This window comes from Pseudophryne corroboree, chromosome 7 (genome assembly GCF_028390025.1).
Source record: "Pseudophryne corroboree isolate aPseCor3 chromosome 7, aPseCor3.hap2, whole genome shotgun sequence".
Classification (NCBI taxonomy): Eukaryota; Metazoa; Chordata; class Amphibia; order Anura; family Myobatrachidae; genus Pseudophryne; species Pseudophryne corroboree.
In genome coordinates, this window is record NC_086450.1 from 97180975 (window position 1) to 97207680 (window position 26706).

At 45.0% G+C, this 26706-nt stretch overlaps 1 protein-coding gene and 1 pseudogene across 4 annotated transcripts in view; both read left to right on the top strand.

Annotated features, from left to right (window-relative positions):
• Window positions 1-26706, top strand: part of LOC134944679 (neurabin-1-like) — a 199285-nt gene that overhangs the window by 130002 nt on the left and 42577 nt on the right. For 3 of the 4 annotated variants that reach the window (XM_063933454.1, XM_063933455.1, XM_063933456.1), the window contains exons 8-13: window positions 84-137; window positions 1135-1364; window positions 9141-9237; window positions 13155-13329; window positions 14602-14753; window positions 25778-26099. In XM_063933454.1, coding sequence (XP_063789524.1) covers window positions 84-137; window positions 1135-1364; window positions 9141-9237; window positions 13155-13329; window positions 14602-14753; window positions 25778-26099 — 1030 coding nt within the window. The remainder of the gene's footprint in view (window positions 1-83; window positions 138-1134; window positions 1365-9140; window positions 9238-13154; window positions 13330-14601; window positions 14754-25777; window positions 26100-26706) is intronic. The other variant, XM_063933457.1, reaches the window with a different exon arrangement.
• Window positions 20997-21115, top strand: LOC134947025 (5S ribosomal RNA; annotated as a pseudogene).

The following is a 26706-nucleotide window of genomic DNA, read 5'->3' on the forward strand; positions in this document are numbered from 1 at the left end:
AGCAAGTGTTGGTTGTTAAATGGGGCCCCTACCAGCACCACATCATCATTTTTTAATTTGTCTTTGTTACTCTTTTATTTCAGCTTCAGCTAAAGCACGCTGTCACCATGGCAGAGGTGAACCAGCTGAAAGACAGGGTAAGTCTGCAGCTCTCATTAAATATATGTACTGCGCAGCTTCAGCTTCTCTCATGTAAGAGAGCGTTCCACATTTCACTGGGACTGCGTTACTTATATGTAGAGCAGTAGTAGCAGCAACAATGACAGGAGGATTACCAGCTATTATGTAACTGTAGATGTTGGTATGCCCTGCCAGCCATCTGCTGGTTTACCACCAGACTGGAAGCCTGCTGACAACTAGGGTTTACCGGCTTGATAGCATAAACTTTAAAATGATGTGATACAAAAGATTCATACTGTGAATACAGTATTTAAAGCAGAACGCCTTTTAATTTTGCATAATGCTGAACTCTAAAATGTAAATACTGCTATATAAAACATAAATGTCCAATGCACTTGTGAGTTGTTACCCCGACTACTGAGGGCCCAACACAAACTAGCTGCTTTTGCTTTGTGAGTGTTGATGCAGGACAAAAAAAAATATATATAAAGAGATATTCTTGCTGTTACAACCCTATTCTTGTTTTGTTTTTTTGGGTGAAACTGCCAATCTGTTGCAAAGCATTTTGTTACCTAGGAGACTGCGAGTTAGTGAGTAGTCTGTTCAGTCCTGAGCATAGTAAGCAAGCTGGGGTATTACACATGGGAAAAGCCTACCGTATGAAATCAATGCAGGGAGTTTCAACGTGTGTGTTCAGAACATGGTTCCATCAGTCTATTACCTTTACCTGATAGAACTGCTTTTCAGGTATGTCGCAGCTGCGATCAGTTACTGGCTAAATGTGGTACTTTGTCTATTGCGGAATTATTGCAGTTTCCTGTGCTCTCTCTCTGTCCATCTATTCCCAATAATACAACTTCATGGAAAAGGCAATGTCGCCAGACGCTGTACCTTATTTTTCAGTGAAAACATGGTCTGTAGAAACCTCTCCAATGTCCATACATACATTACTGTTATCACATAATGTCCATTTGGATTTGTTCTGTAAATTACCTTTATTCTTCATGTTTATAGATAAAGGCTGCAGAGTCTGAGAAACTGGACTGGGAAACAAACCGTCTCAAGTATCTGCAGTCCGTGGAAGAAAACAAGGAGAAGATTAAGAAGCTGGAGACCTACTGGCTGGAGGCTCAGGCACTATGTAAAACGGTCAATGAGCATCTGAAAGAAACCCAGGAACAGTACGATACCCTGGAGAAGAAATATACCAAGGCCAAGAAGTTACTGAAAGAATTTCAGCTAAAGTATGGTGTTTTGCCTTTCTATATAATCATGTGATACACAACCACACGTGACACATTTTTCCATTTTATGCCGAATGAAAGGCAAATATGTATGTCATGTGTTTTTTTTTTTACGTAAATGTTTAGTAATGCACAGACACACATTCCTATGTTCCTGCGAGCATTTGAGCGGATCTATTTATATTCTGAGTGTAAAATCCTATCCGTACACACAGGACGGTGTTCAGCATATATATGCCTCTCTGGGCCTTTGTGAGTAATGGCGCCTTTATAGCGCGTTGCAAGTGGGGTGATGGCACTTAGTGTTACTGCTCTTGAAAGTAAAAGCCATTAACCCAGTTCAAGGCTGGTCTTTCGCCCCATACTAACTTGCATTATTCATAATTTAAAAGGCAGGAAAAAAAACCTATAAACTTAAAAGTACATTATTGCACATAAACAAAATAGAAAGTAGTGTTTAGGTATGCATGCTTGTGACTTGTCTCTCTTCTAGACTGGAACTTGTCTCCTGTCATCATCTTACATATCCTGTGTCTTTCTTCAAATGCTCTTATGATATCTGTTGTCCCACAGTACTTGCCTTCTCCTCTGGTGTGTGTGTGCTCCCTTTGGCAGCGCACCAGGGGGGAAATGTATCACACCTTCTAGAGAGTGGAGAGAGTGCCCAGAGCAACCAATCAGATTAACATTTTATAGGATGCACTTCATAAATGCTGAGTAAAAGCTAATTGGTTTCTATGGCAACTTCTCCACCTGTGCATGCCTGGAAGATTTTCCCATCATCTACTTCAGGTCTCTCCCCCACATCTGCTTCCACAATTCTGTGTATGTGTGGCAGCTGCACCTATCATGGATCCTGGGGTTCTAGGTAAACTGGGTGGTGATGTGCCTCTGTTGTGAGCATTTCCACGCCTTTCTGAAGGCACTTTTCCATCCTTGCTTGTAATTGAATAGCTGCCCCCAGACAGTTTACGCTGCTGAGATGCAAAAGCTTGCCTTAAATGGATATGTTAGAAGAAGACTCCGTTGTGATGATTTTTTTCTTTCTGGAGATAAACGGTTGGTGTTACTGGGTCGCAGGTGTAGTGTGAACTATGTTGTGTGTTTTTCGGAATCCAATGGATATGGATATGAATGTAATGAATATGCTTTTAATGGAGACATACATGTATTGGTAACACAATACAACCAATAATACCTAATATTAGTGCACTCTTCTGCATCGCATAGGCCTGCTGTTCTCTGACACGGCAGCTGACCGCATCTGCATGCGTTAATTAGGCATCAGTATTCTTAGCCTCAGGATAGGAGAATGTATTCTCTAATTTCCTGTAATGTGTGTGAGGGCATGCCCACATATTGATTGCTCAGTTACCAGTCATACATTGGAAAACTGAAGGAACACATACTACAGATGTGTCCTTATACATGTAGCCTCAATGCGCCACGCAGAGCGAGATGGCTGGAGCAATTGAGCCGACAGGTCCTGTGCAACTCCGTTAGCGTTGGGTTCTGTGTCGCAGTCGCCTTAAGACTTACCAGGTGTATGTGCTGTTTAATTTGATATGCGACACTTGTATATCTGGTGGCGTCTGAGTCTGTACACAAAGCACAACGGAACTTGGCATGGCAATAAGCCGCAGCCGCTGCATTGTAGCACTTGGTATGCAGGGTCAGAGGCTGTCTCATACCGTTATACAAGTGTCGCATATCAAATGAATCCACATCTCCTGGTGCGTCCTAGCCGACTAGGATGTATTTCGGCAACAAAAAGATACTAAAAATACCCCTGACACTACCAGAGTCTCATGGGACCTAGTGCGCTGAGAGGAGCAGTTAGGCACGACTGCAGCAATAATGTATGAGGAGGCATCTGTAGATTTTGGTCCTGATCAGTATTTTAAAGTCTGCCTTTGTATAGCGACACAGGTCTTCTCGCCATACAATAATGCTTAAATTGGCTCTTGAGTCTATTTTGCATGTTTAATCCTTAATGAAAGGGGGTGAGTTAGTCTGCAAACGTGGGTTTATAATTTAACCCATGATTTAGTTATTCAGAAACACCCTTACTGTAGTGTTTTTAAAATGATCATTTCTCTTACGTCCTAGAGGATGCTGGGGACTCCAAAAGGACCATGGGGTATAGACAGGATCCGCAGGAGACATGGGCACACTATAAGACTTTGAATGGGTGTGAACTGGCTCTTCCCTTTATGCCCCTCCTCCAGACCTCAGTTAGATTCTGTGCCCAGAGAGACTGGACACACACTAGGGGAGCTCTCCTGAGTTTCTCTGAAAATACTTTTTATGTTAGGTTTTTTATTTTCAGGGAGACCTGCTGGCTACAGGCTCCCTGCTTCGTGGGAGTGAGGGGAGAGAAGCAGACATACTTCTTCTGAGTTAAAGGCTCTGCTTCTTAGGCTACTGGACACCATTAGCTCCTGAGGGTTCGATCACTTGGTGCGCCTAGCTGCTTGTTCCCGAAGCCGCGCCGTCCACCCCCTCACAGAAGCCAGAAGAAAGAAGCCGGGTGAGTATATAGAAGAACAGAAGACTTCAGTGACGGCAGAAGACTTCAGTAACGGGGTACAGCGCAGCGGTCGCGCTGCGCGCCATGCTCCCACACATACTTCCAACGGCACTTGCAGGGTGTAGGGCGCAGGGGGGGCGCCCTGGGCAGCATGTTACTGAGGTTAAGACTGGCTAAAAGAGATATATTATAAGTGCCTAGGCACTAAATATAAGCCCCCGCCAGTATAAAGATTCAAAATTGAGCGGGACTACAGCGCGCCGAGGTGGGGGCGTGGCTTAGCCCTCACAGCTTACCAGCGCCATTTTTCTCTCTTCACAAACTGCAGAGATGCTGGCACGGACCTCCACTCTCTTGATCAAGTAACAGGGAGCAAAACGGGGTGGGGTGGGGTGGGGTGTGGTGGGGGGGGGGCACAGCAATTTGGTGCTATTATAACAGCACAGACATCTGATATTCTTTCTCAGTATTGAAATAGGCGCTGGGTATAGCCAGTGTGTGTGTGCGTGTCTGTACGGTGTGTTGACATGTCTGAGGCTGAGTGCTCCTCCCCGGAGGAAGTTGCTGGGGGCGCAGAGAAGGATTTGGGAGTGACTCTGTCGGCACCGCCGACTGCTGATTGGGTGAATATGCTGAGTACATTGAATGCAAATGTGGCGTTATTGTCTAAAAGGCTGGATAAATCTGATTCTCATACACAAACGTGGAGGAAATCCATGGAGGACGCCTTGTCTCGGGTACAGGCCCCCTCAGGGTCACAAAAGCGTTCATTTACCCAAATAGCGGATACGGATACCGAAACGGACTCTGACTCCAGTGTCGACTATAGTGAGGCCAGTTTACATCCAAAATTGGTTAAGAGTATTCAGTACATGATTGTGGCTATTAAAGATGTTTTAATTATTTATGAAGTACCTGCTGTTCCTGATACAAGGGTTTGTTTGTATAAGGGAAAGAAGCCTGAGGTGACGTTTCCCCCCTCTCATGAACTGAACGCTCTTTGTGAAAAGGCTTGGGAATCTCCTGATAAAAGGTGGCAGATTCCCAAGAGAATCTTTATGGCATATCCTTTCCCCTCTGACGACAGGGAAAAGTGGGAGTCATCTCCCAATGTGGACAAGGCTCTGTCACGGCTGTCCAAGAAGGTGGCGCTTCCGTCTCCCGACACTACTGCCCTCAAGGACCCTGCGGATCGTAAGCAGGAAACGACATTAAAGGCCATTTATGTTTCTACGGGTGCACTCCTCAGACCGGCCGTGGCGTCGGCATGGGTGAGTAGTGCTATTGCTAAGTGGGCGGATAATTTGGCATCTGACATGGATACCCTGGATAGGGATAACATTCTTTTGACTCTCGGTTATATCAGGGACGCTGTAGCTTACCTAAAGGATGCGGCGAGGGATATTGGCCTCTTGTGATCAATGGCCAATGCCATGGCAGTCTCGGCCAGGAGAGCGCTGTGGATTCATCAATGGAATGCTGATGCCGACTCCAAGAAAGCTATGGAAGCTCTCCCATATAAAGGTAGTGTCTTGTTTGGTGACTGCCTCGCTGACCTTATGTTCCAGCACAACAGAAAAAGGCACCCCATTATCAGATGCAGTTCTTTCGGCCTAATAAATAGAAAAAAGGGAGAGGGTCGTCCTTCCTTGCCTCTAAAGGTAGAGGTAGGGGAAAAAGGTCCCCTGCAGTGCCAGGCTCCCAGGACCAGAAGTCCTCCCTGGCCTCTGCCAAGTCCACTGCATGACGCTGGGGCTCCCCTACAGGAGTCCGTACCGTTGGGGGCGTGTCTCCGACTCTTCAGTCAGGTCTGGTTTCACTCGGGCCTAGATCCTTGGGTGTTAGACATAGTATCCCAAGGGTACAAACTGGAGTTTCAGGAGATGCCCCCCCACCGATTTTTCAAATCAGCCTTGCCAGTTTCTATCCCAGAAAGGGAAGTAGTGAGTGCTGCGATACAAAAGCTGTGTCAACAGAGTGTCATTGTCCCGGTACCCCCGTCTCAACGGGGAGAAGGGTTTTATTCGAGCCTCTTTGTCGTACCAAAGCCGGACGGCTCGGTCAGACCGATTCTGAACCTAAAATCCCTCAATCTGTATTTGAAAACTTTCAAGTTCAAGATGGAATCTCTTCGAGCAGTGATCTCCAGTCTAGAAGGGGGGGATTTTATGGCGTCAGTCGACATAAAAGATGCCTACTTACATGTCCCAATATATCCTCCACATCAAGCTTTCCTGAGGTTTGCGGTGCAGGATTGTCATTACCAATTTCAGATGTTGCCGTTTGGTCTTTCCACGGCCCCGAGGGTCTTCACAAAAGTGATGGCGGAAATGATGGTACTGCTACGCAAGCAATGTGTCACAATTATCCCGTACTTGGATGATCTCCTGATAAAGGCGAGATCAAAGGAGCAGTTGCTAAGAAACGTGGAACTCTCCCTGACGGTTCTGCAACATCATGGTTTGATTCTAAGTTTGCCAAAGTCACAGTTGATTCCGATGACTCGGCTGCCTTTCTTGGGCATGATCTTGGACACGGAACGGCAGAGAGTGTTTCTTCCAGCGGAAAAAGCTCTGGAAATCCAATGCATGGTCAAGGAGATCCTGAAACCGGCAAGAGTGTTGATTCATCATTGCACTCGAGTGCTGGGGAAAATGGTTACGGCTTACGAAGCCATTCCGTTTGGCAGGTTTCATGCCCGGGTGTTTCAGTGGTACCTGCTGGACAAATGGTCCGGGTCTCACCTGCACATGCACTGGAAAATACGTCTATCTTCCAGGACCAGGATATCTCTCCTGTGGTGGCTTCTAAGTTCTCACCTCCTAGAGGGACGCAGGTTCGGGATCCAGGATTGGGTCCTGCTGACCACGGATGCAAGTCTCCGAGGCTGGGGAGCCGTCACACAAGGAAGAAGTTTCCAGGGAAAATGGTCAAGCCAGGAAACTTGTCTCCACATAAACGTTCTGGAATTAATGGCCATTTACAACGGCCTTCTGCAAGCGGAACACTTTCTTCAAGGTCTACCTGTCCTGATTCAGTCGGACAACATAACAGTGGTGGCGTACGTAAACCACCAGGGCGGAACAAAAAGCAGAGCGGCGATGGCGGAGGCCACAAGAGTCCTCCGCTGGGCGGAAAAGCACGTGAGCGCTCTGTCAGCAGTCTTCCTTTCGGGCGTGGACAACTGGGAAGCAGACTTCCTCAGCAGGCACGATCTCCATCCAGGAGAGTGGGGTCTTCATCAAGAGGTCTTTGCAGAAGTGACAAGGCGTTGGGGAATTCCTCATATAGACATGATGGCGTCTCGCCTCAACAAGAAGCTTCCAAGGTATTGTTCCAGGTCAAGGGACCTTCAAGCCAGTGCAGTGGACGCCCTGGTAACTCCGTGGGTGTTTCAGTCGGTATATGTGTTCCCTCCACTTCGTCTCATTCCAAAAGTGTTGAGGATCATAAGACGAACAAGGGTTCCGGCAGTACTCGTAGTTCCAGATTGGCCACGGAGGGCCTGGTATCCGGATCTTCAGGAATTGCTCATAGAAGATCCTTGGCCTCTTCCCCTCAGAGAGGATCTGTTACTGCAGGGGCCATGCGTTTTTCAAGACTTACCGCGGCTGCGTTTGACGGCGTGGAGGTTGAACGCCAAATCCTAGCTCGAAAGGGTATTACCGGGGAAGTCATCCCCACTCTCCTTAAGGCTAGAAAGGAGGTCACGGCGAAGCATTATCACCGTATTTGGAGAAAATATGTTTCGTGGTGTGAAGCCAAGAAAGCTCCTACGGAGGAGTTTCAGCTGGGTCGTTTCCTCCATTTTTTGCAGGCAGGTGTGGATGCAGGCCTAAAATTGGGTTCCATAAAAGTGCAGATTTCGGCTTTATCTATTTTCTTTCAAAAAGAACTGGCCGCCCTTTCAGAGATTCAGACTTTCGTGAAGGGAGTGCTGCACATTCATCCTCCATTTGTGCCACCCGTGGCTCCGTGGAATCTTGACGTGGTGTTGCAATTTCTTATGTCTCACTGGTTTGAACCTTTGCGAAAGGTTGAGTTGAAATTTCTCACTTGGAAAGTGGTCATGCTTTTGGCCTTGGCGTCCGCAAGGCGGGTGTCTGAGTTGGCGGCTTTGTCTTACAAGAGCCCCTATTTGATTTTCCATGAGGATTGAGCGGAATTGAGAATTCGTCAACAATTTCTGCCGAAGGTGGTTTCTTCGTTTCATATAAACCAACCCATTGTGGTGCCTGTGGCTACGGGTGCCTTGGCTATGTCAAAATCTCTCTGTTGTTAGATCTTTGAAAATTTATGTCGCCAGAACGGCTCAAATTAGGAAATCAGAGGCTCTGTTTGTCCTATATGCTCCCAACAAAATTGGGGCTCCTGCTTCCAAGCAGACTATTGCATGCTGGATCTGTACTACAATTCGACTTGCTCATTCTACGGCTGGATTGCCGTTTCCCAAAGTCAGTGAAAGCTCATTCTACCAGAAAGGTGGGCTCATCTTGGGCGGCTGCCCGAGGAGTCTTGGCGCTTCAACTTTGCCGAGCGGCTACGTGGTCGGGTTAAAACACTTTTGCTAAGTTCTACAAGTTTGATACCCTGGCTGATGAGGACCTCATGTTTGCTCAATCGGTGCTGCAGAGTCGCCCGCACTCTCCCGCCCGGTTTGGAGCTTTGGTATAGACCCCATGGTCCTTTTGGAGTCCCCAGCATCCTCTAGGACGTAAGAGAAAATAGGATTTTAATACCTACCGGTAAATCCTTTTCTACTAGTCCGTAGAGGATGCTGGGCGCCCATCCCAGTGCGGACTGTTACTTGCAGTTGTATTGATAGTTGTTGTTTTCGGTTACACGAAGGTTGTGTATCGGTTATATTCAGCTTGTTGCTGTCTTTAGTTCATACTGTTATCTGGTATTCCTGGTAATCCAGTTGTACGGGTGTGTTGTGGTGTGCGCTGGTATGTATCTCGCCCTTAGTTTAACAAAAATCCTTTTCCTTAAAATGTCTGTCTCCCTGGGCACAGTTCCTATAACTGAGGTCTGGAGGAGGGCCATAGAGGGAGGAGCCAGTTCACACCCATTCAAAGTCTTATAGTGTGCCCATGTCTCCTGTGGATCCCGTCTATACCCCATGGTCCTTTTGGAGTCCCCAGCATCCTCTACGGACTAGGATAAAAGGATTTACCGGTAGGTATTAAAATTCTATTTTCTATCGTGAGACTGTCTAGTAACATTATTGCACTTCACTTTTTAAGGGAAATAGAATTTGAACAGAAAGAAGAGGCGCACAAGGAACTTTTAAGAGAAAAAGACAGACGACATACCGAACAAATGAATCTGCTAAACGCCAGAGTAAGCCCCACCCATTGCGCTAAGCGCTCACATTTTGTTTTGGATCCACAAGCTTTGCTTTAGAAATATTTAGATGTGTATTCTTTTTCTACCAAAGAAAACCAAGTGGCGCTTAACAATCTTGTAATAAAATACATTTAATAAAAATACAAATAAAATACAATACAACAACCTCCCGGGGGTATGATACAGTGTTAAAACATCACAATAATGTTAATAAACAGTGTGATCTACCAAAACACCTGGTATTTGATTAGAGCACTTGGAGACATATAATGAGGATTCAGTTGCCAATATTATCACGGGGGGTCTCAGGTTTGGGCAGAGAACCATATATACACACTGGAATGTGCAACTGCAGGGTATTAGCCAAACGAATAGCTCACAGTGGCGTGCCCACAGGTAATCACCCGTGACCCGGGTTGAGATACGTTTATTCAGCCAATGTGAGCAAATGTTGAAATCAATGGAAATAAAAGTACCTGTTGTCGCTGGGCAGGAGCTTTCGATTCCTGCTCCCTGGTGCTGTCCCGTTGGCCAGGGAGATGTTAAACACCAGAGCCTCAGCGATGGATGGAAAGCGGTGCTGCGGTGCACGGGGAACCCGACTCAGCCGTCCTCACCGAGACGCTGCCGCATCCAAGAGCTCCGTATCCCCCTGCACGGAGACCGACCACCAATGGAGCCGGAGTGGTGGCAAGGGTCAGGCCAAGTGCACTGACCAGCGGCCCGTCTAACGCTCGTGCTGCCGGGCGGTGTGGAGGCGGCTGTAGCTGGAGCCGTGTAAGTTGGAAGCTGCGGACTGGGAAGCCCGAGCCGCAGCCGTCAATCTGAGTTCCCGTGCACGGCTCTGGTGGGGGATAGACGTACACAGCGGTACCGATCCTCGTAGAATGTCCTGTATTCCTTAACGCGTTTCAACGCCAGCAGGGCGTCTTTCTCATACCTGCCTTTTGAGAAAGACGCCCTGCTGGCGTTGAAACGCGTTAAGGAATACAGGACATTCTACGAGGATCGGTACCGCTGTGTACGTCTATCCCCCACCAGAGCCGTGCACGGGAACTCAGATTGACGGCTACGGCTCGGGCTTCCCAGTCTGCAGCTTCCAACTTACACGGCTCCAGCTACAGCCGCCTCCACACTGCCCGGCAGCACGAGCGTTAGACGGGCCGCTGGTCAGTGCATTTGGCCTGACCCTTGCCACCACTCCGGCTCCATTGGTGGTCAGTCTCTGTGCAGGGGGATACGGAGCTCTTGGATGCGGCAGCGTCTCGGTGAGGACGGCTGAGTCGGGTTCCCCGTGCACCGCAGCACCGCTTTCCATCCATCGCTGAGGCTCTGGTGTTTAACATCTCCCTGGCCAACGGGACAGCACCAGGGAGCAGGAATCGAAAGCTCCTGCCCAGCGACAACAGGTACTTTTATTTCCATTGATTTCAACATTTGCTCACATTGGCTGAATAAACGTATCTCAACCCGGGTCACGGGTAATTACCTGTGGGCACGCCACTGTGAGCTATTCGTTTGGCTAATACCCTGCAGTTGCACATTCCAGTGTGTATATATGGTTCTCTGCCCAAACCTGAGACCCCCCGTGATAATATTGGCAACTGAATCCTCATTATATGTCTCCAAGTGCTCTAATCAAATACCAGGTGTTTTGGTAGATCACACTGTTTATTAACATTATTGTGATGTTTTAACACTGTATCATACCCCCGGGAGGTTATGGTATTGTATTTTATTTGTATTTTTATTAAATGTATTTTATTACATGATTGTTAAGCGCCACTTGGTTTTCTTTGGTATTTTTGTGCATTAAGGGATTGGCAATTCCCTTTCCAAGAGGCTGCTGACACTCAATTGCAGTCATACTCACCTAAGCGCTTAGTGCATTTTCTTTTTTACTGTATTCTTTTTTACAATGAACACGTAAACTAGTGATACAACTATAAGGAAGAATAATTGCGTAATAACGTTCATACGGGCCATGCAGGTATCGGCAAACTGAAAAGCTGACGTGTTGGAGCATTCTTCCAATAGCTAGAAATAGATGTTACAAAGGTAAATATGTGAGATATCTGCACAGTTAAGAAATGTAAGGGGGCACTCCGGCATTAATCAAGTGTTCCATGCCAAACCATTGCTTTGTGTAAATGTTTGGAATTTTTTTTTTTTTGGCTGTCTTTTTGCACATTATCTAGAAATGAAATCTCATTGGAAAATGTGACGTGCAGGCTACTGTCTATTAGTGATCTTTAATTATCCGTGAACTCATGAGCGCCTTCCCCCACTTTTTTTTTTTTTACTCCCATGTAGATCAGACTTCCTGTCTGTAAGCCTGTTTGGGGGAATAGGTGGGTATGGTCAGATCCTGAAGTGTTGACAAGTAGTTTGCAATGCAGTATATATACATTTGCAGACCATGTCAAATATCTTTTACATATACATCTGTAAATCTTAATGGACACCTTTTCTCATCGGAGTCGAATGCAAGTTAATTTTGTGGCTAGATCATGCGATTTTTCTCACTGCGCACGCATTAGAACAGAGCATACACTACTATGAGTGACTACAGGCGATTCGGAGTCCTCTCTCAGCGGAACCGGGTGTAACTATGGCAACTGGACATTTGCACATGAGATAAGTGTTCTGATGGTGCGGCGGGAACGTGTCTGGAATCACGCTATTGAGCGTTCAGAGATCAGCCTTATTTTGGATGGTTATCTTGCATTACGCATATAGGACTGGTGCAAATGTACGCTGATAATGGGACTAATTCAGAGTTGACCGCAGCAGCAAATTTGTTAGCAGTTGCGCAAAACCATGTGCAGTGCAGGTGGGGCAGATATAACATGTGCAGAGAGAGGTAGATTTGGGTGGGGTGTGTTTAAACTGAAATTTAAATTGCAGTGTAAAAATAAAGCAGACAGTATTTACCCTGCACAGAAACAAAATAACCCACCCAAATCTAACTCTCTCTGCACATGTTATATCTGCCCCCCCACCTGCAGTGCACATGGTTTTGTCCAACTGCTAACAAATTTGCTGCTACGATCAACTCTGAATTACCCCCAATGATGGGGATGGTACAGGCTCCTAGATGCATGCAACTGTGTATGTGCAAATATCCATATCTATTTCCATGCGGCAGACAGAGTTGCATGCTTACATCAATCCCTTCATGTTCCTTTAAATTGTGTAGAAGATAACCGTATTCACAGATGATACCTATTCATTGTTTTCTCCTAAACACTGTATAACTGATTTTAGGAACTGTTGATAAGAATTTAAAATCTTCCAAATGCAGCAGTTATGTAGGCGGCAGTGTTAGCAGCTTAAACCTCTTCACAAAGATGAGGATGAGGCTTTTAAAATATATTTAAAACCATCTAAATCATTCCTGACAGTCTTAAAATAGACATAATTACGTACGCCTCTTAACTAATGGATTAGGTGGAATTTGTACTTTTATTAAAATAGCATCTGACAAGAGATACTATCTTGCATAAGACTTAATGAGGAAAGTTTGCAGAGATTTCCAGAGAATACCTCATTGCATTGTGTCTGTACGGGAGACATTTGATGTGCCGGCTGTCGGGATCCCGGCGCTCACCATACAGACGCCGGAATCCCGACAGCCGGCATACCGACAACTATTCTCCCTCTTGGGGTGTCCACGATACCCCTGGAGGGAGAATAAATAGCGTAGCGCGCCACCGTGCCTGCAGCGTGGCGAGCGCAGTGAGCACGCAAGGGGCTCTTATGCGCTCACCCCGCTGCCTGCATGCTGGCGAACGGGATCCCGGCGCCAGGATTCCAAGCGCTGGCATAACATACTACACCCGTTTTCACGTCACAGTGCGTGAGGTGCCTGTAGGATCCAGATAACCAAACTTGACTCCTTTCTTTAACAGATTTTAGCTCTTGAGAACAAACTTTGTGCGTACGAGGAAACGATTCACGTGATCCCCAACAATAAACACGAGGAGGTGAATGAGGAGGGCATTGAACATACACAGATAGCCGCAGAGAAAGCGTCAGAAGATCTGGAAACAGAAAGTTCTGCACTTCTGGAATGTTCCCTATTCGGTAATACTAAGTAACAGCAATTATATATGATACTTAAGCTTATTTAATAACATGAACAGTGATGTGCTGTTATCCATATAAACCAATGAGACCAATAGTCTCTTGTCTAATACATCCAAACTAATGATGGGTAGTGTTTGACTGTGTTTATAACGTGTGTGTGTGTATTTGCATGCATCCTCCGAACTTGCCCATTTCCTGCGGACAGTCCCTAATATGTCCTGATTTGTGATAATTAGGCTGGGTACACACTAGGACGACCAGCAATTAGTTTGATGGCAGGGATGATTTCCCTACGCCCTGCACCATACCAGATAGCTGGTACAAACTGGCCCTGATTTTCCATTAGTAAGTAAAGCAAAAAAAAAAAAAGCAAGTAACTTTGTGTCTGCAACAAACCATGTAAAGGGAGCAAATACATTTCATATTTTTTTTTGTGCAGGCTAAATACTGGCTGCTTTTGCATGTAGCCCACACATTTTTACACTCCAGTTTAGATTTTGGTTTGAACACACCCCATCCAAATCTAAATCTTTCTGCACGTTACATCTGCCCCACCTGCAGTGCAACATGGTATTTGCCAGTTGCTTGTTTTTTTTGCTTTTGCTTGGAAATCTGAATCAGACCCACTAAGCGATGTAATGAGTGACCTCTTGTTCTATCCAATATCACACTGCTCTGGGTCACACACGATATCTTCTGGTTTGCCATGCAGCACGACCAACCAGAAGATGATGAATGCAACCAACGGGAGCACGCAATCACTGGGACACGTTAGACAATTAGCATGATTTGTCGTTCCGATACAGCAAATTGTGCAGATATTGTCTAAGTGTTTTTCCCGCAATTGTTTTTTGTTTGTGCTAAAATAGACTTTTGCTGGCCATGCCTCCACAGTGCCATAGCCAGGTGTCAAAACCCCCCCTGATGATAGACTGACATAGGAGCATGCTGATTTTTTTGTTTCATTTCTAATTTTAGAAGTGTTTTTTGTAAAAAATAAAATAAAAATTTGATTACCACTGTTTTCTAAAAGAAATCATTGTAGACCATGATATGCTTGATTTCTCAGTTCTGTGTTACAGGCTTCACATACAAAATACTGACTGATGAATTTACTTGAAATTGTATAGAAATATTAGTTTTTGGAGTTTGAAATGGAGAGCATCATTATATAAAGTATTCATGCAATGATGGCACCTTCCCAGCAATTATAAGACCCTGGCCACATGAAGGGATATGGCTCACATCATAGCCTGTCTTGTACTTTAGATTTTGATGCATGTGTGGGAGAAATCCAGCGCTTGGACACGAGCGCTCACCGAGCCAAAGCTCAGCTTGCCCTGAAAGTGAAACGGAATCGACCCTCAAGGAACAAATTAAAGGAGCCTTTCATTGACGGGGGACAAAAGCTGCGCGCAGAGGTGAGATTTTAAGTGGGCATTGTGCTAGAAGTATGACCTATATTAAAACCAAAATGTTTTCTGGAGCTTTTGGCAGATTTGTGTTTTAGAGGTGGGGGGCTGATGTGGTCTCTGGGACAAGTATATAACCTGGATCTTTTATGAAAGGAGCACACTAAGCACCCCCTGTATCTTATCTACTGCATATTCAGATACCCAGTTTGGATATGCTGTATGGGGGTCTCTAGGCGCTTTTATTTCTGTTTGCTCTGGGCACGTGGAACTTCCTGCATTTAAATCCAGAAGCATTTACGAAATGGGTGGAGCTCCTATTGGTAGTGAGGATTGGGAACATATTATGAAGGTATCCCATAAGATTTCTGCAGCAGGATACATTGGTTTCCACAGGAAAACATCGGGGTGTAGAGTGGATCTTGATCCAGAGGCACCAACAGGCTAAAGCTTTAGGCTGTCCCTGGATGCATTGGGGCCTCCCCTATAAACCCCGCCCCCAGGCACAGACAGCTCAGTTTTGAGTTGGTGCCTGCAGCAGCAAGTCACCTAACAGTGCAGCCCTGAAAAAGCTTTTCTTAGAAGATTTCTTCAACTGGGCTGCACTGTATGTCAGGAGTCACTTCAGCGCTGCAGCTCCATCACATCCCAAGCGGCGTTGCATACTCCCGTGGCTCTGTTCCCGGGTACTTGCGGCAGATACGTGCCGGCTTAGGCACACTCACAGTCGCAGACTGCTCTCCTGGATCGCCTGGCTGCTGCGGGGAGGAGGTAAGAGGGTCTCCCAGGCGGGACTCGCCATTAAATCGTGTTCCGTCAGTGGCCTAGGGAGACAGGTCACGGTGCTGACGTGGACACTGTCACTGAGCAGGGACCCCACTAGACCACCAGGGCGTAAGAGTGCAGGTCGGGTATACTAACGTCCCATTTAATAAGGCTCTGTAGTACCGGTGGTGGAAGTCCAGCATAGAGGAACTGGCGCTTGACCTGTAGCCCTTCCCCCGGCCCAGGGCGCCATCTCTGAGTAGATTTTCCCACCCTGGAACTGCCTCACACTCTCCCTCATTCCCTGACAGAGACGCTGGGTGCCATCTTCTGAGCATAGTTGCTACTGGTCTCTGGGATTTCAGGGCAAGGTCTCCCTTGTAAAGCCGCCAGTATACAGCGCTGTAACTTTACAAACACGGACAGCGTTAATTAAGAAACAGTTTACCTGTTACAGAATATATTATGCGAGTATTCTGATATATACTTCCGGTCTAGGACCGCGCTGTGTTTATATCTATCTATCTATCTATTTAGATAGATAGATAGATAGATAGATAGATAGATAGATATATAGATACAGGTTGAGTATCTCATATCCAAATATTCCGAAATACGGAATATTCCAAAATACGGAATTTTTTGAGTGAGAGTGTGATAGTGAAACCTTGTTTTCTGTGGCTCAATGTACTCAAACTTTGTTTAATACACAAAAGAATTAAAAATATTGTATTAAATGACCTTCAGGCTGTGTGTATAAGGTGTATATGAAACATAAATGAATTGTGTGAATGTACACACACGTTGCTTAATGCACAAAGTTATTAAAAATATTGTCTAAAATGACCTTCAGGCTGTGTGTATAAGGTGTATATGAACCATAAATGCATTCTGTGCTTAGACTCAGGTCCCATCGCCATGATATCTCATTATGGTATGCAATGATTCCAAAATACAGAAAAATCCGATATTCAAAATATCTCTGGTCCCAAGCATTTTGGATATGGGATACTCAACCTGTATTGTGTTGTCCTGAGGACAGGGCGAATGCCCCGAAAACGTTAGACAAGCTTCCAATACAGATGTCTGTTTGGCATGTAAACAGACTTTGCGTGCCACCTTTTTTTCGTCACACACACACACACACACACACACACACACACACATACGTGTGTGTGTGTGTGTGTAAGAAATAGAAGTAATCAGCGCCTAATAATGCCCAGAAAATGACGGTGGGGACATAGAATGAAATTTAGTGAAACAAATGGGACAAGCACTTATCTCAGATAGGAATCTTCGGTCCTCAGACCAATATCATCACAGTGATATGCAAAAGAGAAAAAGAAACAACCAATAGTGTGTACCGTTTAAACCTATGTGTACTTATAGCATTTTTCTACTTAGTGAGTGTTAATTGGAAACGCTCCCAGAATATAACACTCCACAATAGCGTAGTAGAAAGATAATTTTTCACATTTCATGAAGTACATAAAATATATTCACAGTTTAAAATGAGCAGGTATCGCACGTACAAGAAACAAATTATATAGAAGCTTATCTGTCCATCAAAAGAGGGTCCAGGGTAACTCCCGACGCGTTTCGTCCCAATGCAAAGGACTTCATCAAGGGGATCTCCCTTGATGAAGTCCTTTGCATTGGGACGAAATGCGTCGGGAGTTACCCTTGACCCTCTTTTGATGGACAGATAAGCTTTTATATCAATTGTTTCTTGTACGTGTGATACCTGCTCGTTTTAAACCGTGGTTTAATTTATGTACTAAAGTAAATGTGAAGGGAGATATCCTGGACCCTATATTTATGGACAGATAAGCTTCTATATCATTTGTTTCTTGTACGTGCGATACCTGCTCATTTTAAACTGTGGATATATTTTATGTACTTAATTAAATGTGAAAAATTATCTTTCTACTACGCTATTGTGGAGTGTGATATTCTGGGATCGTTTCCAATTAACACTCACTAAGTAGAAAAATGCTATAAGTACATATAGGTTTAAACGGTACACACTATTGGTTTTCTTTTTCTCTTTTGCATATCACTGTGATGATATTGGTCTGAGGACCGAAGATTCCCATCTGAGATAAGTGCTTGTCCCATTTGTTTCACTAAATTTCATTCTACGTCCCCACCGTCATTTTCTGGGCATTATTAGGCGCTGATTACTTCTATTTCTTACACATTCTAATCGCCATAATTTATCAGCTACCACCCACGTTTGTGAGGAATGCATGTGAAAATATTTTAAACTATAAGAAAATATTTTAATATTTACTACAGATTATATTTGATCCACATGAGCGCACACTTATACATTTTGACAATATTATATATATATATATATATATATATATATATATATATAAATAAATTCTCTGTAATGGCTGGCACTCCGTCTAACAGGTAAGCAGTTGCCTGGGTGCCCGCCTTACCACTAAAAGTGGAATATGTAGATGGAGAGAAGCTGGCGGCACTCACAGGACTTGATTATCGTCTCATGTCAAGTCCTGTGAGTGCCGCCAGTTTCTCTATATCTATATATATATATATATATATATATATATCTATCTATATATATCTATATCTATCTATATATATATATATATATATATATATATATATATATATATATACATACATACATACATACATACATACATACATACACACACACACACACACACACACACACACACACACACACACACACACACACACACACACACACCCACGTACTAGTTCAGTGCAGAATTTATTGTGATAAAAATTTCTGCATTACCTATGACAGTGTGTGCCTGTATCTGCTGTGTGGTTTCAGTCTCAGTGTTTCCCAGATATAACTGTCACTATATTCTGTACCCTAAGAGGCTAGGTGTGTCCTGGTCTGCTAATAAAGTGCGTCACAGTATTTATCTAATACGTATATTCTACTGTGTACTCGGTCACATAATACCGGATTTATTTGCAGGTGTTGTACTTTGTCTGGCAATATCATACCTGGTCGCTCTGTTGTTGCATTCTCAGATAATGTCTAACAGAAGGGGCAGTAAATCAGTGTAAGCTCCTGCATCAGCAGAGCATGCTCTAGGAATTTACAAGAGAGTGAAGTGTTAAATGACGGTCTGTGTACTAAATGTCATACGCCTCCCAGTCAGTCCGCAGCTCATGCAGTGGAGCACCCTGGGCTGCGTTCACCAACCTACTGGGTACACTGGTGAAACGCATAGCTCCCCCTTTGGGACCACCGGTGCACTGCACCTCATATTGTCCCAAAGGTTAATTCGCCTTGGGCAGAAAAATTGGCTAACCAACTGCAACAATGTATCAGTCTTTGGTTAGATAGAAACCTAGACCAGGTCACTCCCGTGTCTCTAGGTCCTCTAAGCGGGCTGCTTCCTCCTCGCAATCCAAAATCCTATCGCAATCCAAATCCTCTCTGACGTTTCAGCTGAAGAGGAGGGGGACCTTACAGTCTTGTCAGACACTGAATCCTGTGTTACTGATGAGGATTCTCCCTTGCAGATTGATGTCCCTGCCTTAGTGTATGCTAATAAGTATTTCCTTCAAAGAGGAGGATTCCACTACTGTGACAAAGAAAACTGATAAGTTTAAACAGCAGAAGGTGGTTAAAACTATATTAACCCATTCTGATCATTTTGTGGACATCAGACGGGAACCCTGGTTTCATATAGCAGCATTCTCCGGCAGGGTCCACAGGTTATCCACAGGATAACAATGGGATATGATGGAGCGACAGTGGATTGGCACCAAACGATCACAAGCTTTCAGGCCTCCCAGGATGCAACGGGCCCGCCCATATATCCCTGCCCACTGGCTCAGACAAATCAGTTTTTTGTTTAGTGCGGCAAGAGCCGGACCATGGTGGGATCATAAGGCAACCAGGAATAGTATGAGGCTGCAGTGGGGAGTTAGACGCTCTCCTGGTCGCCCCTCCCCCCAGTTCATGACAATGTTACCTTGAGTCTCCTGCCATGAACTGTTGCCTCACTTCCGTCTCAGCATAGGCCGCTGCGTCTGTGTCCACTAAGCGCTACCGTGAGGAGACCCGGTCGCAATACAGGCGTCTGTATGGCCGGTGTGTCGGTGTTCACTTAAAGTTCCCGGAGCGGCGGTGTACATTAGTAGCGTCTGGATCCACTCAGCGTTCGCTAACGTATTAATCGATCTTGGAAGTGAGGTGAGTCTCCCTGTATCCCACTCTACCGAGTACGGGTAATACAGCACTAAATCTATATCTACTTTTGTCAGTATGAATAGTTAAGTTTAAGTGCCTATTGCATATGAGCCTGTGTATGTTACTCTGGTTTTCTTCGCAATGCGTCTGTGTACGTTAAGATCTGTATAAAACAGAATTCAGTAATATGTACTCCTACATACTTCAAAATGTGTTTGTAGTTGATTATGTGCTCATATGACTAATATATAATATGTAACTGACTGCTAGTGTGATTGCTGACTTTAATATATGTTTGTCAGTTGGTCTGCTGATCCTCAATGCTGGTGCATGGGATGGGGTCAGATTGATATCACTTTAGAACAATAAAGTGGCTACAGTCACAAATTGTGTATTACACTGTGAAAGTGCTGATTATTTATCATGTCTTAGAGCGGCAAAGGTGACGAGAGTACACTTACAGTAACACCAACACTCATATCATGTTGTCTTGCAAAAACTGTATTATCCTCTCTGATCTGGTACAGGATGGTTTATGTGTAAAATGGTTTGCTTGTCAGCCTAATACAAGGCAGATCCCTGATCTACGTCAAGTACAGATAAATCCACTTTGGGCGATGTTTGCACAGACCTTGTCCAGTATAGCTGAAAGGTTATTTCCTACAGCTTCGATATCAGGAATAGGGTTCATATTAACCCATACCGGCAGCTCTTTACCTATGGTATCCCCAACAGCTTCTCTAATAAAACAAGCTGAGAAACAGAGTGTAAGTAAATCATCAACTGCAAAGGCTACACAGGATGATTCCTCAGACGATGAAAGCTCTATATACTTTTCTTCGGCATACAAAGAACAGGTAAAAGGTATCAGCTCAGTGAATATAGTGGAGTTAATGTGAGCAGTAAAGGCTTTTCTGTCCTTAGAGGATTCAGCAGAGCCTGTGTTAAAAATAAGGTACCTATCTTTAAACGTCCCCAAAAAATAGGGCCTCCTCATGGGGGACCCCAGCAGCTGATGAAAATCATGGAAAAGGTTTGGGCTATACCCAATAAAGAATATATGTTACCAGTAAATGGGATTCCAAATATCCTTTTCCAGCTGGGAACTATTTAAAAATGGGAAATGCCTCCTAAGAGATACGCATATCATTTGATAATGCGAAAATATACTGTATATGGCCTTTGCCGTCAACGTCAAAAGAGGGATGGTTTTCTGAAAACCATACTGTCTCTGTCTGGGGTAGTCATAAGGCCAGCCATGACTTCACCTTGCAATCTACAGCTACACCACACTGGATAGGCCCAATCTCACTAGATCTTGGAAGCTAAGCAGTGTTGGGCCTGGTTAGTTCTTGGATGGGAGACCACCTTGGAATTCCAAGTGCTGTAGGTACACGGCTGAGGTACTAAAAGACAGGTTTTCGGCGTCCGCAAGGGAGCAAGAATCCCATATATCTCATATTGACACTAATGTTCTAGGGCATCAGCATTAACAATAGTTGCTCGCAGAGCAGGTTTGCTTACATACATGAAAAGCTGATTCAGAATCAAAGAAGGTTCTGGAAATTTTGCCTTTGGCTGGAAGTTTCTGTTTGGTAACAAGTTAACAGATATTCTGGAGTCAAAATCAGACTCCAAGAAGGTCAAGTTTCCTTCCACATACAACCCCAACATAGGGGTCCGGTTTTCGGCCTTATCGGTCATAAAGGAATGTAACAGCCCCAATACAATAAGTTTGGTAAGGCAAAGAAGCAAAGGCAAACAGAGGGCCAGCTTCCAAACCAGAGGATAAGCCATCAGCATGATGGTGTGGGCCTCCTTCTGGGGGACCCCAGGATAGGGGGCCAACTTGTTCAGTTTGCACAGTTCTGGTAAAAGTCTACAAACAGATACCTGGGTGGAAGAAGCGGTATATCTAGGTTATGTTTCTCTTTAAGAAGCATCCTCCTCGAAGGTTTTTCTGTTCCAATCCATCTCGGGTAGAGGCGAAGGACGGGTTTGCAGGAAGCAGTTCAGAAATTGCTTTTGTCAAGAATAGTCATTCCAGTAACCCCTGCACAATAGGGACAGGGGTTTTTACTCCAACCGGGTTTGGGTTCAGAAGGATCCTTTCACCCCAATCTCAAAATCCTAACAGATAAGTTTGGGTACCACGGTTCACATGGAGACGTTACGCTCCATAGTTTTGGCATGGAGCCAGGGAATTACATGGTATCCCTAGATAGTCAGGATGCTTACCTACAGGTTCCTATAGCACTGTTCCATCAGTGTTATCTCAAGGTTCACCATCCTCCAGCAACATTTTCAATACCAGACCTTACCCTTTGGGTTAGCCACAGCCTCCAGAGTATTTACCAAAATTATGATGATTATGGTAGCTTATCTCCGCAAGAAGGGGATAAGAAAATTGCCATACCTCGACCACCTGTTTTATCCTGGCACAGGAAAGGCTTCTGTGCCATCTCCAACAGACAATGACTTGTCTGCAGAGGCACTGGTGGTTCATACATTGGGAAAAGTCATCTCTGGTTCCATCACAATGGATAACTCACTGTGGGGCTGTACTGAATTCAAGTCTGCAGAAAATGGATTACCTCGGGACAAGATATCCAAGGTACAGTCAAGTACTCAGGAGTTGTTACACAGTCAAACGATATCAATCCACGCAGCTATGCGACTGATGGGTTTGATGGTGTCAACATTCGACATGGTGGAGTAGGCACATTTCCACTCAAGACCTCGGCAGCGTCTGATTCTAGCTAGATGGATGGAATACATCAGACAATAAACAAACAGACTATGGTACTTTCACACAAGGTAAGAACGTCATCAGCCTGGTGGCTACAGACATCCCATCTAGACAAAGGGAGAACCTGTTGGATATCAGATGGGAGATCTTGACAACAGATGCCAGTCTTCAGGGCTGGGGAGCAGTGTCCGGAAGATTATGGTTCCAGGGACAATGGACCATAGTAGAAAGTTGCCTGCCAATAAATCTGAAAGAACTTCGGGCCATATATATGGCACTGATTCAGGCAAAGGACACTCTTCAAGGAAGACCAGTCCAGATCTGCTCGGACAATTTAACGGCGGGGGCGTACCTCAACCATCAGGGAGGAATGCGCAGCCAAACAGCAATGAAGGAGGTAAGTCACATACTAAATTAGGCAAAACTCCATCTTCCAGCATTGTCCGCAGTATTCGTTCCGGGAGTCCTAAACAGGGAAGCGGATTTTCTCAGTCGACACGCCATTCAAGCAAGCGAATGGGCTCTACACCCGGAAGTCTTTCAGACTCTGGTAGACAAATGGGGTTTGCCAGAGATAGATCTCATGGCGTCCCATCTGAACAACAAAGTGCCCGCATACGGGGCAAGAACAAAGGATCCCGGAGCGATCTTTGTGGACGCCTTGTCAGTGAAATGGGAGTTTTATCTGGCGTATCTATTTCCTCCGATCATCCTGCCACCAGTGTGGTGAGGAAGATAAACGAAGCAAATGGTGCCGTGATTCTAATAGCTCCGGCTTGTCCCAGAAGGCAATGGTACACAGTTCTGCAGAGGATGTCGATAGATGCTCCACGTCTGCTCCCTCAACGTCCAGATCTACTAATGCAGGGTCCTTGTTATCACAGGCATCTGGATCGACTATCGTTGACGGCGTGGCTCTTGAAACCTCTATCCTGAAGTCAAGCGGATTCTCACAACAGGTACATTCAAACAATGCTCAGAGCAAGGAAACCCTCCGCAGCTCGCATTTATCACCGAATATGGAATGCCTATATTCATGGTGCAGTGAAAGAAATATGGACCCAAAATCTTTCCAAGTTTCCATGGTCTTAGATTTCCTTCAGGCAGGAATGGATAAGGGTTTAAGGTGGCTTCCTTGAGAGTATAAGTATCAGCATTGACTGTAGGGTTCCAAATTTTTTTTTGCCAATTTACAGGATGTGTGTACTTTTTCAGGGAATGCTGCGCATTCAACCTCCCTTTTTTTTTCCCTACAATGCCTTGGGACTTAAGTCTAGTCCTCAAAGCCCTTCAAATTGCTCCGTTTGAACCACTTAATAAAGTGGATCTCAAATGGTTGATAGCTAAAGTTCTCTTTCTACTCACTATGGCGTCAGCTAGAAAAGTATCAGATTTAGGAGCGCTGTCATGTTGTTCTCCTTTTCTGTTTTTTTTATCCAGATAAAGCAGTTCTCAGAACTAGGGCCCTCATTCCGAGTTGATCGCTCGCTAGCTGCTTTTAGCAGCAGTGCAAACGCTAAGCCGCCGCCCTCTGGGAGTGTATCTTAGCTTAGCAGTGCGAACGAAAGGATCGCAGAACGGCGCCAACATTTATTCAAGCAGTTTCTGAGTAGCTGCAGACCTACTCCTACCTTGCGATCACTTCAGACTATTTAGTTCCTGTTTTGAAATCACAAACACGCCCTGCGTTCGGCCAGCCACTCCCCCCTTTTTCCCAGGCACGCCTGCGTTTGTATCTGACACGCCTGCGTTTTTCAGCACACTCCCTGAAAACGGTCAGTTACCTCCCAGAAACGCCCCATTCCTGTCAATCACTCAGCGATCAGCAGTGCGACTGAAAAGCGTCGCTAGACCTTGTGTGAAACTGCATCGGCTTTTGTGAAAGTACGCTGCGCATGCGTACTGCGTACCATACGCATGCGCAGAAGTGCCGCTTTTTTGCCTTATCGCTGCACTGCGAACAACGGCAGCTAGCGATCAACTCGGAATGAGGGCCTAGGTCTGGGTATCTTCCTAAGGTGGTGTCTAAATTCCACCTTAATGAAGAAAATGTAGTTCCGGTTTTTCAGGTATCGGGACTTTCTGCGGGAGATGCGTCGCGGGACGTAGTCCGAGCATTAAGGATCTACGTGGATCGCACAAGGGCCATCAGAAAGACAGATTCTCTCTTATTTCCTACGGAATTCACAAGAGAGGATGGCCTGCTACTAAATAGACGCTGGCTAGAGGGCTTCGAATAACGATTTCGGAAGCATACTCTCAAGCAGATTAGACTGGTTAACAAAACTCTGCTCTCAGTGCCTGGATGCGGGGTTTATAGGGGAGGCCCCAATGCATCCTGGGACAGCCTAAAGCTTTAGCCTGTTGGTGCCTCTGGATCAAAGTCCACTCTACACCCCGATGTTTTCCTGTGGAACCAATGTACCTCGCAGAAAGAGAGTTGACAATGGTAAGTCTACCATAACTCTCCTTTTCTCATTGTCTTAGAGATTCTTTGACCCATCTTTCTATTGTGCGCAGGGCACATTACTCATCACATTGCTATGCTACATTCTGCCTGTACTCCTCCTGATACTGCCAGCTAGAAAGGATTTCTTCTTCTATTAGGCTGTTTGCCATAGAAACTCTTTCTTAGCTTTTCCAGCCTTATTCAGACATGCCTGCAAGCAGCGGCTTTTGATTTCAAATTGTACATTTCAGTAAGTGATTTATTGGGTTTTGAAATGCCTCATCGTTCCACTTTATTTCATAAACTCCTTTACTTTGCTGTAAGGCGATGGATGTGAGCTGGTACCCACTTGTACAGAAGCAACGGCCATCTAACCAGCTGCATTCACCGCCCTGTGTGGCTAGTGCAGGATGAGCCCCCCCAAGGGGGAACGCTCGGCTCTTGTGCCTCCCTTTGGTGCTCAGCAGGTTTAATGGCCCAGAAATAGGATTAAGGGATCCTGGAAGGGAAAAACATGTAATTTGTGCTACCTGATATATGTCCTGCTTACATTTTGGTGTATGCAATGCGTTTATAAATCACTTGTGCATTTTTGCATTGTTGGTCATGCAGAAGGCATCAGTTTTAATTGGTAACCAGGGTAAACCATAATCCACAGGAACCCTTAGTAAATACTTAGTGAAAGCTGAATATATTCTATAGACTAAATTGATATTTAGGACATAACGGAGATGGTAAAACTTTATTATAGGTTTAAATGTCCTTTTTTTTAAACCATCCCTTTAAAAATGATTCCCCCTCCCCCCTTTATTCTCTGCATATGCTATGGTTATCCTGACAAATTCTGTTATATACAGGAGGACGAGGCAGAGGAAACGCTCTTAGAGGAAACTGGGAGCCCCTGTGAGAAAAGACCTGAAGACCCTGAGGAACAACTTGGTGTCCAAGACAGCGATCAATGGATTGAAAAGTCTCGAGCGACAGAAAGTTTAGGTAGTCTCCCGGAGTCCGACCCTTCCATTTCCACTTCCTCCTCCCCAGCCCACAGGACTAACACTGAAACCATTCTAACCTCCAGTCAGTCTCCCACTGGGGAAGGGCTAGCTCAGAGTTCCTCAGGAGGATACGTTAGGAATACCAAGCTGAGAGAATCTAAAGGAAGAGGCAAAGCCGTTAAAGGTAAGCTGAGGCATTAGAGTATAGTAAATTCTGATGGTGATCATTAGATGTAAGCATATTAGCCGGGGAGCGGTAATCTCATCTCTGTATGAGCAAGAATCATGTGATTGACGGGAGGTTATAGAGCGGAACCTGGATACTTGTAGCAAGAAGCAGACTATTGTGTTCAGCAGAGATGTGACGTATTCAGGCCCAGTGCTGGATACATAGAGCTGTATTTACTTACACTAGGAATACACAAAACGGGTGGTGTTAAATATCGTGTCATGTGACTCTCCAGCGAGGACAGTAATGTGTTGTGTATTGCTCTGCGTTAGGCACTGCGAATGAATTGATGGGTTAGTGGAGGATACCCTATATAAAGACATACAGGCATTGCAGAACTCTCATCAGAACCTTACATTAAAGTATATCAATACAAACTAATAGATAAGGGCATGATGGTGGTGCAGTGCTTCTGATACAATATATATTTGTGCAGTTCAGCTGGTTTCATGAAGCCGCTTACACGTTATATACACTGCTCGCTGACTCCAGATATACTGTAACATCACTCTCCTGCTAAAAGGTTCAATTAACTCTTGCTCCCTTACTAAGTAGTATTTCT